The 19,714-nt window shown below is 36.2% G+C and overlaps 1 protein-coding gene across 7 annotated transcripts in view; it reads right to left on the bottom strand.

Annotated features, from left to right (window-relative positions):
* Window positions 1-5,097: 5,097 nt before the first annotated feature.
* The window catches only part of LOC106581879 (inositol polyphosphate-4-phosphatase type I A), a 167,057-nt gene continuing 152,440 nt past the window's right edge, over window positions 5,098-19,714 (bottom strand). For all 7 annotated transcript variants that reach the window (XM_045704573.2, XM_014164319.3, XM_045704574.2 and 4 more), the window contains 6 exons: window positions 10,573-10,696; window positions 10,008-10,275; window positions 9,419-9,516; window positions 9,196-9,308; window positions 8,848-9,002; window positions 5,098-8,537 (listed from right to left, as the gene is read on the bottom strand). In XM_045704573.2, the coding sequence (XP_045560529.1) occupies window positions 8,405-8,537; window positions 8,848-9,002; window positions 9,196-9,308; window positions 9,419-9,516; window positions 10,008-10,275; window positions 10,573-10,696 (891 nt within the window). In that variant the 3' untranslated portion in view covers window positions 5,098-8,404. The remainder of the gene's footprint in view (window positions 8,538-8,847; window positions 9,003-9,195; window positions 9,309-9,418; window positions 9,517-10,007; window positions 10,276-10,572; window positions 10,697-19,714) is intronic.

Raw genomic sequence — 19,714 nt, 5'->3', positions numbered from 1 at the left:
GTGACGTCATAAAGATTCAAATCAAATCAAATTTATTTTTATATAGCCCTTCGTACATCAGCTGATATTCTCAAAGTGCTGTACAGAAACCCAGCCTAAAACCCCAAACAGCAAGCAAAGCATGTGAAAGAAGCACGGTGGCTAGGAAAAACTCCCTAGGAAAAACTCCCTAGAAAGGCCAAAAACCTAGGAAGAAACCTAGAGAGGAACCAGGCTATGAGGGGTGGCCAGTCCTCTTCTGGCTGTGCAGGGTGGATATTAAAACAGAACATGGTCAAAATGTTAAAATGTTAAAATGTTCATAAATGACCAGCATGGTCAAATAATAATAATCATAGTAGTTGTCGAGGGTGCAACAAGCACGTCCGGTGAACAGGTCAGGGTTCCATAGCCGCAGGCAGAACAGTTGAAACTGGAGCAGCAGCACGGCCAGGTGGACTGGGGACAGCAAGGAGTCATCATACCAGGTAGTCCTGAGGCATGGTCCTAGGGCTCAGGTCCTCCGAGAGAAAGACAGAAAGAGAGAAAGAGAGAATTAGAGAGAGCATATTTAAATACACACAGGACACCGGATAAGACAAGAGAAATACTCCAGATGTAACAGACTGACCCTAGCCCCCCGACACATAAACTACTGCAGCATAAATACTGGAGGCTGAGACAGGAGGGATCAGAAGACACTGTGGCCCCATCCGATGATACCCCCGGACAGGGCCAAACAGGCAGGATATAACCCCAGGATATAAAGATGCTCTAAAGAGCCATCTGTGTTCTTATGCTGCGTTCAAAACAACTGGGAACTCGGAAATTGCAGTGCAGACTTCAGTGCTTTCAAGAGAAATAGGAAAACGAGCTCCGACTGGGATTTTTTTGGGGAAACCCAGCTTCAGCTTGATCCCCAAATGAATTGGGAAGTAAACAAAAGCACCAGTTAGCTACCAATCTATTTTAGTTTCACTGTCTGATCATTCAAAAAACGAGCCCACTAATTGTTATATTTACCTTTCCACAAACGATCTGGTACGTGTTGCGCGATATGAGAAAGTGAACCCAAATGTATCAAAGAATAGGTCATGAGTCCATGAATAGTTAGTTAATGGCTGCTACCTGGCCAGTGAACTAGCTAGCTACATTTCAGTAATTAGCTATCCTCCTAAACGCAGTGATCAGTGGACAAACTGTAGTTGAAGAGTTGAATATATTTGTCTGAAAATGAACTAGTCGCCAGTTATTGTTGCCCATGGTGTAATGTCTAACCAGTTGGCTAATGTAGCTTGTGTGCTCCAGCAAGAAAATCCCAAATTCTCACTCAAACAGAAGGTAGAACTAACAAAGTGTCACACCCTGATCTGTTTCACCTGTCCTTGTGATTGTCGCCACCTCCTCCAGGTGTCACTTGTTTTCCCCGGTGTATTTATCCCTGTGTTTCCTGTCTCTCTGTGCCAGTTTGTCTTTTATGTCCAAGTCAACAAGCATGTATTTCCCGTGCGCCTGCATTTTCTATTCTCTTTTTGCTAGTCCTCCTGAGTTTGACCCTTGCCTGTTTCTGGACTCAACCCACCTGCCTGACCATTCCGTCTGCCTTGACCTCGAGCCTGCCTGCCACTCTGTACCTCCTGGACTCTGAACTGGTTTTGACCTTTTGCCTGTCCACGACCATTCTCTTGCCTACCCCTTTTTGGATCAATAAACATCTAAGACTCCAACCATCTGCCTCCTGTGTCTGCATCTGGGTCTCGCCTTGTGTCATGATACAAAGAGTCACTGACAACAAGCAAAATGAAACAGGTTGGGTTTTAGGAGGGGTTCTGAAAGACACTCAAGGGGTGTCCACTGAAAGTTGACTAGCAACAACAGCTGGGGCTTAAGTCACCCACCGTGAGCACCAACAACATTTGCCCAAGAAGAGGCAAACAAAATAAAATCCACACCAAACTTAAAGACAGGAAGCAAACCAAAATGAAAACAGGAAAGATCACAAAGGATTTTTTTATTTTATTTAGAAATCAAACCGGGAGAGTCAACTAAATGTGTTTTCTCTCTACATCTCTCAAGCCAACTGGAGCACTGGGCTGGCCACTCTTAAATATCACCTGGGCCAGCGCAGGCTTCCCTGTGGCTCAGTTGGCAGAGCATGGTGTTTGCAACGCCAGCATGGTGTGTGCAACGCCAGGGTTGTGGGTTCGATTCCCACGGGGGGCCAGTACAAAAAAAAATGCATGAAATGTATGCAATCACTACTGTAAGTTGCTCTGGATAAGAGCGTCTGCTAAATGACTAAAATGTAAATGTACTTCAATCTCACAACATGATCAATTTAACTGTGTCGCCCAGTTGCGGCCCACTATTTGGAAGCGAGCCACTCTATTTCGTTCCTACATCATATCGGCATCGAACACATCACCCTCCCTAGGAGAGGGGGTGACCTTGACAATTTATTGTTAAAATGAGAGGCTGCCTGGATCTTTAGTTGGTCTCAAGGTAGACTTTGATTTGAAGCCATTCTTGTGATTCATTTGATTTCGCTATTCATTGTAAATGTTTTGTAGGCCTATCTAGCCAAATTGTGTCTATGATTGTATGCTATGCATTCATGATTTTTATATGTTCTATTTATATCTGTAAATTAACCAATAACATCAAGCCACACTCGAGTGGCGCAGCGGTCTAAGGCGCAGCGGTCTAAGGCACTGCATCTCAGTGCTAGAGGTGTCACTACAGACCCTGATTTGATTCCAGGCTGTATCACAACCTGCTGTGATTAGGAGTCCCATAGGGCGGCTCACATTTGGCCCAGTGTCATCCGGGTTAGGGATTGGCTGGGGTAGGCCGTCATTGTAAATAAGAATGTGTTCTTAATTAACTGACTTGCCTAGTTAAATAAAACACTGGGCCATGATTACAGACACCTGTGTGTTCTTATAAACTAGTTGTGTCGAAAGGAAATTTGTGTAACCCTGATGAAGACAGCTTGTCTGTTGAACCGTTGGTTATTAAATGATTGTATCTGAGCTGCTAGAGTGTGCGGCTCTCCTTTTCCTTTCCAAGTGTTCTACTCCGCTAGCCAGCACCTCAGCTTAGCAGGTGTTCTACTCCGCTAGCCAGCACCTCAGCTAAACAGGTGTTCTACTCCGCTAGCCAGCACCTCAGCTAAACAGGTGTTCTACTCCGCTAGCCAGCACCTCAGCTAAACAGGTGTTCTACTCCGCTAGCCAGCACCTCAGCTATACAGGTGTTCTACTCCGCTAGCCAGCACCTCAGCTAAACAGGTGTTCTACTCCGCTAGCCAGCACCTCAGCTAAACAGGTGTTATACTCCGCTAGCCAGCACCTCAGCTAAACAGGTGTTCTACTCCGCTAGCCAGCACCTCAGCTAAACAGGTGTGCGTTTCTTTCGCCTCCAGTCTACTGGGTGTCAACATTTAAATACAAGACAGAACAGCCACCTTTTTTTGGTAAATATACAGTACTAATTCCAGGGTTTATCTTAATTTTTTACTATTTTCTACATGGTAGTATAATAGTGAAGACATCAAAACTATGAAATAACACATAGAATCATGTAGTAACCAAAAAAGTGTTGAACAAATCAAAATATATTTAATAATTTTGTGATTCTTCAAAGTAGCCACCCTTTACCTTGATGACAGCTTTGCACACTCTTGACATTCTCTCAATCAGCTTCATGAGGTAGTCACCTGGAATGCTTTTTAATTAACAGGTGTGCCTTGCTAATTTGTTGGAATTTCTTTCCTTCTTAATGCGTTTGAGCCAATCAGTTGTGTTGTGACAAGGTAGGGTTGGTATACAGAAGATAGCCCTATTTGGTAAAATACTGTCAGTGATTTATTTAGAATTCAAGGCACACTTGACCAGCATGGCTACCACAGCATTCTGCAGCAATACGCCATCCCATCTGGTTTGAGCTTAGTGGGACTATCATTCGTTTTTCAACAGGACAATGACCCAACACACCTCCAGGCTGTGTAAGGGTTATTTGACCAAGAAGGAGAGTGATGGAGTGCTGCATCAGATGACCTGGCATCAACAATCACCCGACCTAAACCCAATTGAGATGGTTTGGGATGAGTTGGAAGGAAAAGCAGGCAACAAGTGCACAGCATATGTGGGAACTCCTTCAAGACCCTTGGAAAAGCATTCCCCTATTATTCTACAATATAGTAAAAATAAAGAAAAACCCTGGAATGAGTAGGTGTGTCCAAACTTTTGACTGGTACTGTATATATGGAAGGACATTTATCCTCCAGCGAGAGCAAGCATGCTAGCTAGCCAGATACATTTCTGTCAGTAGCTATCCTTCTAAATGCGATGGTCACTGGATAAACTATGATGTGAACATTGATGGCTGAAAACGAATTAGTAGCCAGTTGTTGTTGCCCATTGTGGAATCATATCTAACCCACTGGTTCCTGAAGGCTATGTCCCCATGAGCTCCCGAGTCTCACTAACGTTAGCTAGCGTTGCAAATTGTAATTTTTCTAACTAGCTGAGCTGTTTTATAAGAACATTTCTGATATGAATCAAACACTGTATCTAGCTAGCAAGGCCTCCTGGGTGACAATGCCATTGCTAGACCCGGGAGCTTTATTAGGGATAGTTTCCCTGGGACAAATGCATTTGTGGTACAATTCCCATTTAGCATTTCTGGCACAAATCCCATTCAAGTCATGGGACCACTATAAGACATTTTCTCCCATAATCGTCAAAACATCTATAAGTGACTTATTGGAGCTTCACAATCAATTTTAGATCGTTTCGGATTATTTGGACATGATACGCGAATAATGATAATATCGGTCTCATGACTTGAATGGCATATATGCCACAAATGCTAAAACGTTAGCATGTGGAAACAGTGCCAGGTAAACTAACCAAATCATCGATTGCTGTCATACCTTGTCCATAGACTGCTTACAGGGTATGGAAACCAATGTGTCTTTTTGTAATTTGGGTGAACTATCCCTTTAAAGAGGCGTGTGTGTGTGTGTGTGTGTGTGTGTGTGTGTGCGTGCATGCGTGTGTGTGCGTGCGTGCAGACAAACAGACATAGACAGACAGAAGATAGAGACCCGAGGGATACTTTACAAGTGTCACACAGGAATTGGTGAAACAGTTTAATGCTCTCAGCTCAAGTTACTAAGGAGAGTTTATGAAAGCACATTTTACAGCAAAGCCTGTACCAATACAGATGTTCCTACTTGAAAGTGTGTGGTTCAATAACATTCATTACATACAAAGACAAAACAAATGTAAAATGAAATGAATAAAATTCTGGCAGCATTTTGGCTACTTTTTTCAGCAATTTTCAGTGCATCAGCATCAAGAATATTTAGCAAAATAACGTTTAAACAAATGTTTTGAATGTCTCTGTAATGGAGAATAAAATCTATAGGTAGACATGGAAACAGAAGCCAGTGAAAGGTTCACAGTACAATTTAACACAAAACAATGTCCATTTTAAACATTTTATGCAGTGTACAAGTCCCTTATTTCCAAAAGTACAATAATAATGTGAAGATTCTCTATCTACATGCATTCAGACACTTCCTTTTCACTCCATTGTTTGTAAAATGAATAAGCCAGTGTTGTGTTTTGGCCCTGTCGTGAAGTCAACCAGGAGCTCTTTTAATAAGAGATTAGATGAACTCACAGAGAATAGCTGCAGACATACAATAGAGCAGGAACTTTCTTCATGTTTCTTATAACACTGTTCCTTACTCTAAGCTAATATTCTAGTTTGGCTCAGTCTATAGTCCGATGTAATGAAAATATGCCTACCATTTAGAACCTGGATCTGTATATAAACAACTTCATGAACAGAGAGGGGTTGGGGGGGAGTACAAGATTTGGATACTATATTCCTTTTCAGGTTAATAAAATCTACACGCGTGTGAGCATAGAATTTAATTGTGTTGTTTTTGGATTAAGTTTGCTGTGTGTAAAATCTATCCATGCTTGCATCTTATATAGTGGAGCATTGTACCATGCACTCAATGACAAAATCTAAAACTTTAAACAAACTTGTAGCGGCAAGTGAAAGACTAACCTTGACCACTGTAACTGTATATGCCTCTCAGTAGACTACCAAGCCTTGCATACACAATATCTTTGCTGTAAAACTAAAACACAGGATACTGGCCCTCTACTTTACACGAACCCTGTCCATGAGATGTATTACCAAATAGAAAAGGGATAACAAAACAACATTAGATGGAAAGTCTTCATACATCAGAGATACAAGTATGTCTATGTCTGATCTCTGTATATCATCAGTTCTCTGTGCTTGTTGTAGGAGTGGAGTGTAAGAGCAAGTAAGATCTTGATGCTCTGCATACAAAGGTTTTGTTCTTTTTAAATGTACTTGAGTTGAATTTTCTCTTTGAAGTTCCATGAGAGACAGTGGTTAGAACACGGGCCTTATGATAAGAGCTCACATTTTGGTTGAATGCATTCAGTTGTGCAACTGACAAGGTATCCCCTTCCCCTTTCCCTTTCTAAATAAAAACTAAAACAATTTGAAAAGCTGTTCTTAAGTTGTTGTTGTTGTGTGTGTAGTGGTTGTCATGACATAACGGAGTGAGTCTAATCGCAAAAGAGAGTGAACTGCTATCAAACAATCTACCACAGATAACATTAAATCATCAACAGGGATGCAGCACTATATATACAGTGAGGGAAAAAAGTATTTCATCCCCTGCTGATTTTGTACGTTTGCCCACTGACAAAGAAATGATCAGTCTATAATTTTAATGGTAGGTTTATTTGAACAGTGAGAGACAGAATAACAAACAAAAAAATCCAGAAAAACACATGTCAAAAATGTTATAAAATGATTTGCATTTTAATGAGGGAAATAAGTATTTGACCCCTCTGCAAAACATGACGTACTTGGTGGCAAAACCCTTGTTGGCAATCACAGAGGTCAGACGTTTCTTGTAGTTGGCCACCAGGATTGCACACATCTCAGGAGGGATTTTGTCCCACTCCTCTTTGCAGATCTTCTCCAATTCATTAAGGTTTCGAGGCTGACGTTTGGCAACTCGAACCTTCAGCTCCCTCCACAGATTTTCTATGGGATTAAGGTCTGCAGACTGGCTAGGCCACTCCAGGACCTTAATGTGCTTCTTCTTGAGCCACTCCTTTGTTGCCATGGCCATGTGTTTTGGGTCATTGTCATGCTGGAATACCCATCCACGACCCATTTTCAATGCCCTGGCTGAGGGAAGGAGGTTCTCACCCAAGATTTGACGGTACATGGCCCCGTCCATCATCCCTTTGATGCGGTGAAGTTGTCTTGTCCCCTTAGCAGAAAAACACCCCCAAAACATAATGTTTCCATCTCCATGTTTGACGGCGGGGATGGTGTTCTTGGGGTCATAGGCAGCATTCCTCCTCCTCCAAACATGGCGAGTTGAGTTGATGCCAAAGAGCTCCATTTTGGTCTCATCTGACCACAACACTTTCACCCAGTTGTCCTCTGAATCATTCAGATGTTCATCGGCAAACTTCAGACGGGCATGTATGTGTGCTTTCTTGAGCAGGGGAACCTTGCGGACGCTGCAGGATCAGTCCTTCACGGCATAGTGTGTTACCAATTGTTTTCTTGGTGACTATGGTCCCAGCTGCCTTGAGATCATTGACAACATCCTCCCGTGTAGTTCTGGGCTGATTCCTCACCGTTCTCATGATCATTGCAACTCCACGAGGTGAGATCTTGCATGGAGCCCGAGGCCGAGGGAGATTGACAGTTCTTTTGTGTTTCTTCTATTTGCGAATAATCGCACCAACTGTTGTCACCTTCTCACCAAGCTGCTTGGAGATGGTCTTGTAGCCCATTCCAGCCTTGTGTAGGTCTACAATCTTGTCCCTGACATCCTTGGAGAGCTCTTTAGTCTTGGCCATGGTGGAGAGTTTGGAATCTGATTGATTGATTGCTTCTGTGGACAGGTGTCTTTTATACAGGTAACAAACTGAGATTAGGAGCACTCCCTTTAAGAGTGTGCTCCTAATCTCAACTCGTTACCTGTATAAAAGACACCTGGGAGTCAGAAATCTTTCTGATTGAGAGGGGGTCAAATACTTATTTCCCTCATTAAAATGCAAATCAATTTATAACATTTTTGACATGCGTTTTTCTGGATCTTTTTGTTGTTATTCTGTCTCTCACTGTTCAAATAAACCTACCATTAAAATTATAGACTGATCATTTCTTTGTCAGTGGGCAAACGTACAAAAGCAGCAGGGGATCAAATACTTTTTTCCCTCACTGTAGCGGTAGTTGCTTTTGTGATGTTGTTTTTCTTTTATGTTGTTGTTGTTGATGTTATTTAGTCCATTTCCCCTTCTATTGGCTACTTTAAGAGATGGGCAGCTGGTCTGTCCAATCAGGTCTCTACTTTCCCATAGGTGCCCTCAGGTGGGCGGTACTGTTTTGGAAAGGCCTTCAGCTGGAGGGAGTTGAAGGCGTATTTACGGCATCCTACATTCTTCATGGTGTTCTCTCGTCTGCAGCCCTCACTATTGGGAGAAGGAGATGAGAAGAGAGAGGAGGGGAGGGTAAAGTAGAAGAGAGAAGAGAGAGGAGGGGAGGGTAAAGTAGAGGAGAGAGAAGGAGAGGGGAGAAGGAAATGGGGAGAGGAGGAGAGAGAAGGAGAGGGGAGGAGAGAAAAGAGAGGAGAAAAGAGGGGGTGATTGGTTAAAAGGTAAAAGGAGATGAGTTAGAGGGTATATGAAAATATGAAGTTATTATAAACATTGACATAATTCTTCCTTTCCTCAAATTTTACATGATAAATGCTACAACTTGTCTCGTTTTGTTCAAGCTGACCTGCGCATGCAGTCAAGGGCCTGGGAGAAGACCTGTGGGGCCAGTCCGTGCTCCTGCTGGAGGATGAGACACTGCTCCAGGGTTAGAGACATGGCTGTACGGTCTTTAGCACTCTTACAGCTGGTAAAACGCACTCCGTTCAGACGCCGACAAGCCTGGGGAGGGAGAGACAGGGAGAGAGAGAGAAAGAAGAGGGGGGCAGAGGAGAAAGGGTGAGGAGAGGAATGTAGAGAGTAGTGGAAGGAATGGGGAAGTATAGAGAGTCAGGCAAAGACTTCAATTCATTCAGTTAGCGATAGAAGTGTATTGTGGAGAGAGAGAAAGAGAAGAAGGAGAGAATGTCTCTACCTCCGCTGCCTGCCACAGGATCTCTACGTTCTTGCTCTTCCTGGCGTTGATGTTCTGACTCAGCAGCTTTAGCAGCTCAGGCAGGCTGGTCTGACTACGGATACAAGGGAGGCCTGGAGAGAGAGAGGAGAGAGGAGTATCATTGCACTGACGTACATTTTAAGAACCAGGTTGTTAACCATTTTATTAGGGCTTGAGGTCAAGATGATGCTGTGTGACTCACAGTCCTCAGGTAGGACCTCTTTAAACTGGTCATAGTATGAGCTGAGACGAGCCATATTCTCCATGTTAATCCCCTCCTGGAGAGACGTGTCTCCAAACCTATAGACACATAGATGGACAGATGGACAGACAGATTGGATTGTTCTTCAGGGGGAATTGTACTGCTCATTAAGCAAAGCTACAACACATCATCATTTCTTACAGTCTATAGAGAGTAGACCTAATGTTCTCACAGTCTCCGTCATTGGCATCGTTGAGGAATTACCATAGCATTATTTGCAATCATTTCTAGTCTGTACTGGCAAATCTAATAAACACGCTTTGAAAACACACAATAATCAGACGCTTGTGATTATTCGAGGTAACCATCATCACTTATATGGTATTACCACAAATGGCAGCTGGCTGCCATTGCCATGGTAACACACCTCCTGACTACCCTCTCTCTTCCATTGTGCTGCTGTCCTCTCCTCCCTCCACCTCTCCTCTTATCCCGTATCTCCTTCAATCCTCTTATAACCTCTCCCACTCTCCTTTCCCCTCCTTGTCTCTCCTCATCTGTCCTCTTCTCTCCTCTCTCGTTTACTCACTTCTCGGCCAGTGTCTGCTGTTCATTGATTCCCACATTGAAGAGAACAGGCTGAACCCTCAGCAGCATTCCATTCTGGATCTCCCGCGGCAACGCATCAAACATCGCTGCTGGTAACGGAACCCTGACGTTGAAGCCGTCCCGGTTCCCGGTGATGACAGGCAACATATCTGGGCCGAAGACCGAGGTTGCCTGGGTAACCTTAAAAGTGACATTTCGCAGGTCCATCACACCAACACTCATGTCCTCCAACATGGCCAGCTCCTCCCCTTTAAGATTGAAGAGAGTAAGGGGTAAGAGTAGGTTTCAGTTGTCATATTTTAAAATCTACAAATAAAGTATAGAAAACGAGGAGGTTTCAAATCAACATATTTGTGTTGGTATTCTAAGACATAAACACAAGAATACACGCACACACACACACACACACACACACACACACACACACACACACACACACACACACACACACACACACACACACACACACACACACACACACACACACACACGCACACACACACACACACACACACACACACACACACACACACACAGCAGGTTACCGTAGGTGCTGAGCAGGCCCTCATACTGGACTAGCAGGCCGATGATGTGGAGCTGCCTGAGGAAGCCATCGTCATGGAGACAGTTCCTCAGCTTGATGATGAAACCACAGATCAGAGCTGACAGCTACAGAAGGGGAAACACCAATACAACTATTCATCATCAATATAATCACCAATACAACTATTCATCCTCTATATAATCACCAATACAACTATTCATCACCTATATAATCACCAATACAACTATTCATCATCAATATAATCACCAATACAACTATTCATCACCTATATAATCACCAATACAACTATTCATCACCAATACAACTATTCATCATCAATATAATCACCAATACAACTATTCATCATCTATATAATCACCAATACAACAATTCATCATCAATACAACTATTCCTCATCTATATAATCACCAATTCAACTATTCATCATCTATATAATCACCAATACAACTATTCATCATCAATACAACTATTAATCACCAATACAACTATTCATCATCTATATAATCAACAATACAACTATTCATCATCAATACAACTATTCATCATCAATATAATCACCAATACAACTATTCATCATCAATATAATCACCAATACAACAATTCATCACCAATACAACTATTCATCATCAATACAACTATTCATCATCAATACAACTATTCATCACCAATACAACTATTCATCACCTATATAATCATCAATACAACTATTCATCATCAATACAACTATTCATCACCAATACAACTATTCATCATCTATATAATCACAAATACAACTATTCATCACCAATACAACTATTCATCTTCAATACAACTATTCATCATCAATACAACTATTCATCATCAATATAATCACCAATACAACTATTCATCATCAATACAACTATTCATCATCAATACAACTATTCATCATCAATACAACTATTCATCACCTATATAATCACCAATACAACTATTCATCACCAATACAACTATTCATCATCAATATAATCACCAATACAACTATTCATCATCAATATAATCACCAATACAACTATTCATCATCAATATAATCACCAATACAACTATTCATCATCAATATAATCACCAATACAACTATAGAGCATGGTGTTTGCAATGGTGTTTGCAACGCCAGGGTTGTGGGTTCGATTCCCACGGGGGGCCAGTACGGGGAAAAAAAGATGTATGAAATTAATTGAAATGTATGTAATGTATGCATTCACTACTGTAAGTCGCTCTGGATAAGAGCGTCTGCTAAATTACTAAAATGTAAAATGTATTCATCATCAATATAATCAACAATACAACTATTCATCATCAATATAATCAACAACACAACTATTCATCATCAATATAATCACCAATACAACTATTCATCATCAATATAATCACCAATACAACTATTCATCATCAATACAACTATTCCTCATCTATATAATCACCAATTCAACTATTCATCATCTATATAATCACCAATACAACTATTCATCATCAATACAACTATTCATCATCAATACAACTATTAATCACCAATACAACTATTCATCATCTATACAACTATTCATCACCAATACAACTATTCATCACCAATACAACTATTCATCATCAATACAACTATTCATCATCAATATAATCACCAATACAACTATTCATCACCTATATAATCACCAATACAACTATTCATCATCAATACAACTATTCCTCATCTATATAATCACCAATTCAACTATTCATCATCTATATAATCACCAATACAACTATTCATCATCAATACAACTATTCATCATCAATACAACTATTAATCACCAATACAACTATTCATCATCTATATAATCAACAATACAACTATTCATCATCTACATAATCACCAATACAACTATTCATCATCAACACAACTATTCATCACCAATACAACTATTCATCACCAATACAACTATTCATCACCTATATAATCACCAATACAACTATATAATCACCAATACAACTATTCATCATCAATATAATCACCAATACAACTATTCATCATCTATATAATCACCAATACAACTATTCATCATCTATATAATCACCAATACAACTATTCATCATCAATACAACTATTCATCATCTATATAATCACCAATACAACTATTCATCATCAATATAATCACCAATACAACTATTCATCACCAATACAACTATTCATCACCAATACAACTATTCATCACCAATACAACTATTTATCATCAATACAACTTTTCATCACCAATACAACTATTCATCACCAATACAACTATTCATCATCTATATAATCACCAATACAACTATTCATCATCAATATAATCACCAATACAACTATTCATCATCAATATAATCACCAATACAACTATTAATCATCAATATAATCACCAATACAACTATATAATCACCAATACAACTATTCATCACCAATATAATCACCAATACAACTATTCATCATCTATATAATCACCAATACAACTATTCATCATCAATATAATCACCAATACAACTATTCATCATCAATATAATCACCAATACAACTATTCATCATCAATATAATCACCAATACAACTATATAATCACCAATACAACTATTCATCACTAACACAACTATTCATCACCAATATAATCACCAATACAACTATTCATCATCTATATAATCACCAATACAACTATTCATCATCAATATAATCACCAATACAACTATTCATCATCAATATAATCACCAATACAACTATTCATCATCAATATAATCACCAATACAACTATATAATCACCAATACAACTATTCATCATCAATATAATCACCAATACAACTATTCATCATCAATATAATCACCAATACAACTATATAATCACCAATACAACTATTCATCACCAATATAATCACCAATACAACTATTCATCATCTATATAATCACCAATACAACTATTCATCATCAATATAATCACCAATACAACTATTCATCATCAATATAATCACCAATACAACTATTCATCATCATTATAATCACCAATACAACTATATAATCACCAATACAACTATTCATCACCAATACAACTATTCATCACCAATACAACTATTCATCATCAATACAACTATTCATCACCTATATAATCACCAATACAACTATTCATCACCAATACATCTATTCATCATCAATACAACTATTCATCACCAATACAACTATTCATCATCAATATAATCACAAACACAACTATTCATCACCAATACAACTATTCATCTTCAATACAACTATTCATCATCAATACAACTATTCATCACCAATACAACTATTCATCATCAATATAATCACCAATACAACTATTCATCATCTACATAATCACCAATACAACTATTCATCATCAATATAATCACCAATACAACTATTCATCACCAATATAATCACCAATACAACTATTCATCGCCAATACAACTATTCATCATCAATACAATTATTCATCACCAATACAACTATTCATCATCAATATAATCACAAATACAACTATTCATCATCAATACAACTATTCATCACCAATACAACTATTCATCATCAATATAATCACAAATACAACTATTCATCACCAATACAACTATTCATCAGCAATATAATCACCAATACAACTATTCATCATCTACATAATCACCAATACAACTATTCATCATCAATATAATCACCAATACAACTATTCATCATCAATATAATCACCAATACAACTATTCATCATCTATACAACTATTCATCATCTACATAATCACCAATACAACTATTCATCACCAATACAACTATTCATCATCTATATAATCACCAATACAACTATTCATCATCAATATAATCACCAATACAACTATTCATCATCAATATAATCACCAATACAACTATTCATCACCTATATAATCACCAATACAACTATTCATCATCAATACAACTATTCATCATCAATATAATCACCAATACAACTATTCATCACCTATATAATCACCAATACAACTATTCATCATCAATACAACTATTCATCATCTATATAATCACCAATACAACTATTCATCATCTATATAATCACCAATACAACTATTCATCATCAATATAATCACCAATACCACTATTCATCATCAATATAATCACCAATACAACTATATAATCACCAATACAACTATTCATCACCAATACAACTATTCATCACCAATACAACTATTCATCATCAATACAACTATTCATCACCTATATAATCACCAATACAACTATTCATCACCAATACATCTATTCATCATCAATACAACTTGTCATCACCAATACAACTATTCATCATCAATATAATCACAAATACAACTATTCATCACCAATACAACTATTCATCTTCAATACAACTATTCATCATCAATACAACTATTCATCACCAATACAACTATTCATCATGAATATAATCACCAATACAACTATTATTCATCATCAATATAATCACCAATACAACTATTCATCATCAATATAATCACCAATACAACTATTCATCATCATTATAATCACCAATACAACTATATAATCACCAATACAACTATTCATCACCAATACAACTATTCATCACCAATACAACTATTCATCATCAATACAACTATTCATCACCTATATAATCACCAATACAACTATTCATCACCAATACATCTATTCATCATCAATACAACTATTCATCACCAATACAACTATTCATCATCAATATAATCACAAACACAACTATTCATCACCAATACAACTATTCATCTTCAATACAACTATTCATCATCAATACAACTATTCATCACCAATACAACTATTCATCATCAATATAATCACCAATACAACTATTCATCATCTACATAATCACCAATACAACTATTCATCATCAATATAATCACCAATACAACTATTCATCACCAATATAATCACCAATACAACTATTCATCACCAATACAACTATTCATCATCAATACAATTATTCATCACCAATACAACTATTCATCATCAATATAATCACAAATACAACTATTCATCATCAATACAACTATTCATCACCAATACAACTATTCATCATCAATATAATCACAAATACAACTATTCATCACCAATACAACTATTCATCAGCAATATAATCACCAATACAACTATTCATCATCTACATAATCACCAATACAACTATTCATCATCAATATAATCACCAATACAACTATTCATCATCAATATAATCACCAATACAACTATTCATCATCTATACAACTATTCATCATCTACATAATCACCAATACAACTATTCATCACCAATACAACTATTCATCATCTATATAATCACCAATACAACTATTCATCATCAATATAATCACCAATACAACTATTCATCATCAATATAATCACCAATACAACTATTCATCACCTATATAATCACCAATACAACTATTCATCATCAATACAACTATTCATCATCAATATAATCACCAATACAACTATTCATCACCTATATAATCACCAATACAACTATTCATCATCAATACAACTATTCATCATCTATATAATCACCAATACAACTATTCATCATCTATATAATCACCAATACAACTATTCATCATCAATATAATCACCAATACCACTATTCATCATCAATATAATCACCAATACAACTATATAATCACCAATACAACTATTCATCACCAATACAACTATTCATCACCAATACAACTATTCATCATCAATACAACTATTCATCACCTATATAATCACCAATACAACTATTCATCACCAATACATCTATTCATCATCAATACAACTTGTCATCACCAATAGAACTATTCATCATCAATATAATCACAAATACAACTATTCATCACCAATACAACTATTCATCTTCAATACAACTATTCATCATCAATACAACTATTCATCACCAATACAACTATTCATCATGAATATAATCACCAATACAACTATTCATCATCTACATAATCACCAATACAACTATTCATCATCAATACAACTATTCATCATCTATATAATCACCAATACAACTATTCATCATCAATATAATCACCAATACAACTATTCATCATCAATATAATCACCAATACAACTATTCATCACCAATACAACTATTCATCACCAATACAACTATTCATCATCAATACAACTATTCATCACCTATATAATCACCAATACAACTATTCATCACCAATACATCTATTCATCATCAATACAACTTTTCATCACCAATACAACTATTCATCATCAATATAATCACAAATTCAACTATTCATCACCAATACAACTATTCATCTTCAATACAACTATTCATCATCAATACAACTATTCATCACCAATACAACTATTCATCATGAATATAATCACCAATACAACTATTCATCATCTACATAATCACCAATACAACTATTCATCATCAATACAACTATTCATCATCTATATAATCACCAATACAACTATTCATCATCAATATAATCACCAATACAACTATTCATCATCAATATAATCACCAATACAACTATTCATCACCAATATAATCACCAATACAACTATTCATCACCAATACAACTATTCATCATCAATACAACTATTCATCACCAATACAACTATTCATCATCAATATAATCACAAATACAACTATTCATCACCAATATAATCACCAATACAACTATTCATCACCAATACAACTATTCATCATCAATATAATCACCAATACAACTATTCATCATCTACATAATCACCAGTACAACTATTCATCACCAATACAACTATTCATCATCTATATAATCACCAATACAACTATTCATCATCAATATAATCACCAATACAACTATTCATCATCAATATAATCACCAATACAACTATTCATCATCAATATAATCACCAATACAACTATTCATCACCAATACAACTATTCATCACCAATACAACTATTCATCATCAATACAACTATTCATCACCTATATAATCACCAATACAACTATTCATCACCAATACATCTATTCATCATCAATACAACTTTTCATCACCAATACAACTATTCATCATCAATATAATCACAAATACAACTATTCATCACCAATACAACTATTCATCTTCAATACAACTATTCATCATCAATACAACTATTCATCACCAATACAACTATTCATCATGAATATAATCACCAATACAACTATTCATCATCTACATAATCACCAATACAACTATTCATCATCAATACAACTATTCATCATCTATATAATCACCAATACAACTATTCATCATCAATATAATCACCAATACAACTATTCATCATCAATATAATCACCAATACAACTATTCATCACCAATATAATCACCAATACAACTATTCATCACCAATACAACTATTCATCATCAATACAACTATTCATCACCAATACAACTATTCATCATCAATATAATCACAAATACAACTATTCATCACCAATATAATCACCAATACAACTATTCATCACCAATACAACTATTCATCATCAATATAATCACCAATACAACTATTCATCATCTACATAATCACCAGTACAACTATTCATCACCAATACAACTATTCATCATCTATATAATCACCAATACAACTATTCATCATCAATATAATCACCAATACAACTATTCATCATCAATATAATCACCAATACAACTATTCATCACCTATATAATCACCAATACAACTATTCATCATCAATACAACTATTCATCATCAATATAATCACCAATACAACTATTCATCACCTATATAATCACCAATACAACTATTCATCATCAATACAACTATTCATCATCTATATAATCACCAATACAACTATTCATCATCTATATAATCACCAATACAACTATTCATCATCAATACAACTATTCCTCATCTATATAATCACCAATTCAACTATTCATCATCAATACAACTATTCATCACCTATATAATCACCAATACAACTATTCATCACCAATACAACTATTCATCATCTATATAATCACCAATACAACTATTCATCACCTATATAATCACCAATACAACTATTCATCATCGATACAACTATTCCTCATCTATATAATCACCAATTCAACTATTCATCATCTATATAATCACCAATACAAGTATTCATCATCAATACAACTATTCATCATCAATACAACTATTAATCACCAATACAACTATTCATCATCTATATAATCAACAATACAACTATTCATCATCAATACAACTATTCATCATCTACATAATCACCAATACAACTATTCATCATCAATACAACTATTCATCACCAATACAACTATTCATCACCTATATAATCACCAATACAACTATATAATCACCAATACAACTATTCATCATCAATATAATCACCAATACAACTATTCATCATCTATATAATCACCAATACAACTATTCATCATCTATATAATCACCAATACAACTATTCATCATCAATACAACTATTCATCATCTACATAATCACCAATACAACTATTCATCATCAATATAATCACCAATACAACTATTCATCACCTATATAATCACCAATACAACTATTCATCACCAATACAACTATTCATCATCAATATAATCACCAATACAACTATTCATCATCAATACAACTATTTATCACCAATACTACTATTCATCACCAATACAACTATTCATCATCAATACAACTATTCATCATCAATACAACTATTCATCATCTACATAATCACCAATACAAGTATTCATCATCAATATAATCACCAATACAACTATTCATCACCAATACAACTATTCATCACCAATACAACTATTCATCACCAATACAACTATTTATCATCAATACAACTTTTCATCACCAATACAACTATTCATCACCAATACAACTATTCATCATCTATATAATCACCAATACAACTATTCATCATCAATATAATCACCAATACAACTATTAATCATCAATATAATCACCAATACAACTATATAATCACCAATACAACTATTCATCACCAATATAATCACCAATACAACTATTCATCATCTATATAATCACCAATACAACTATTCATCATCAATATAATCACCAATACAACTATTCATCATCAATATAATCACCAATACAACTATTCATCATCAATATA

This window comes from Salmo salar, chromosome 21 (genome assembly GCF_965601325.2).
Source record: "Salmo salar chromosome 21, fSalSal1, whole genome shotgun sequence".
In the NCBI taxonomy this organism is placed as follows: Eukaryota; Metazoa; Chordata; class Actinopteri; order Salmoniformes; family Salmonidae; genus Salmo; species Salmo salar.
The sequence above is the reverse complement of the archived record's forward strand: the minus strand, read 5'-3'. Positions and strand labels throughout refer to the sequence as shown.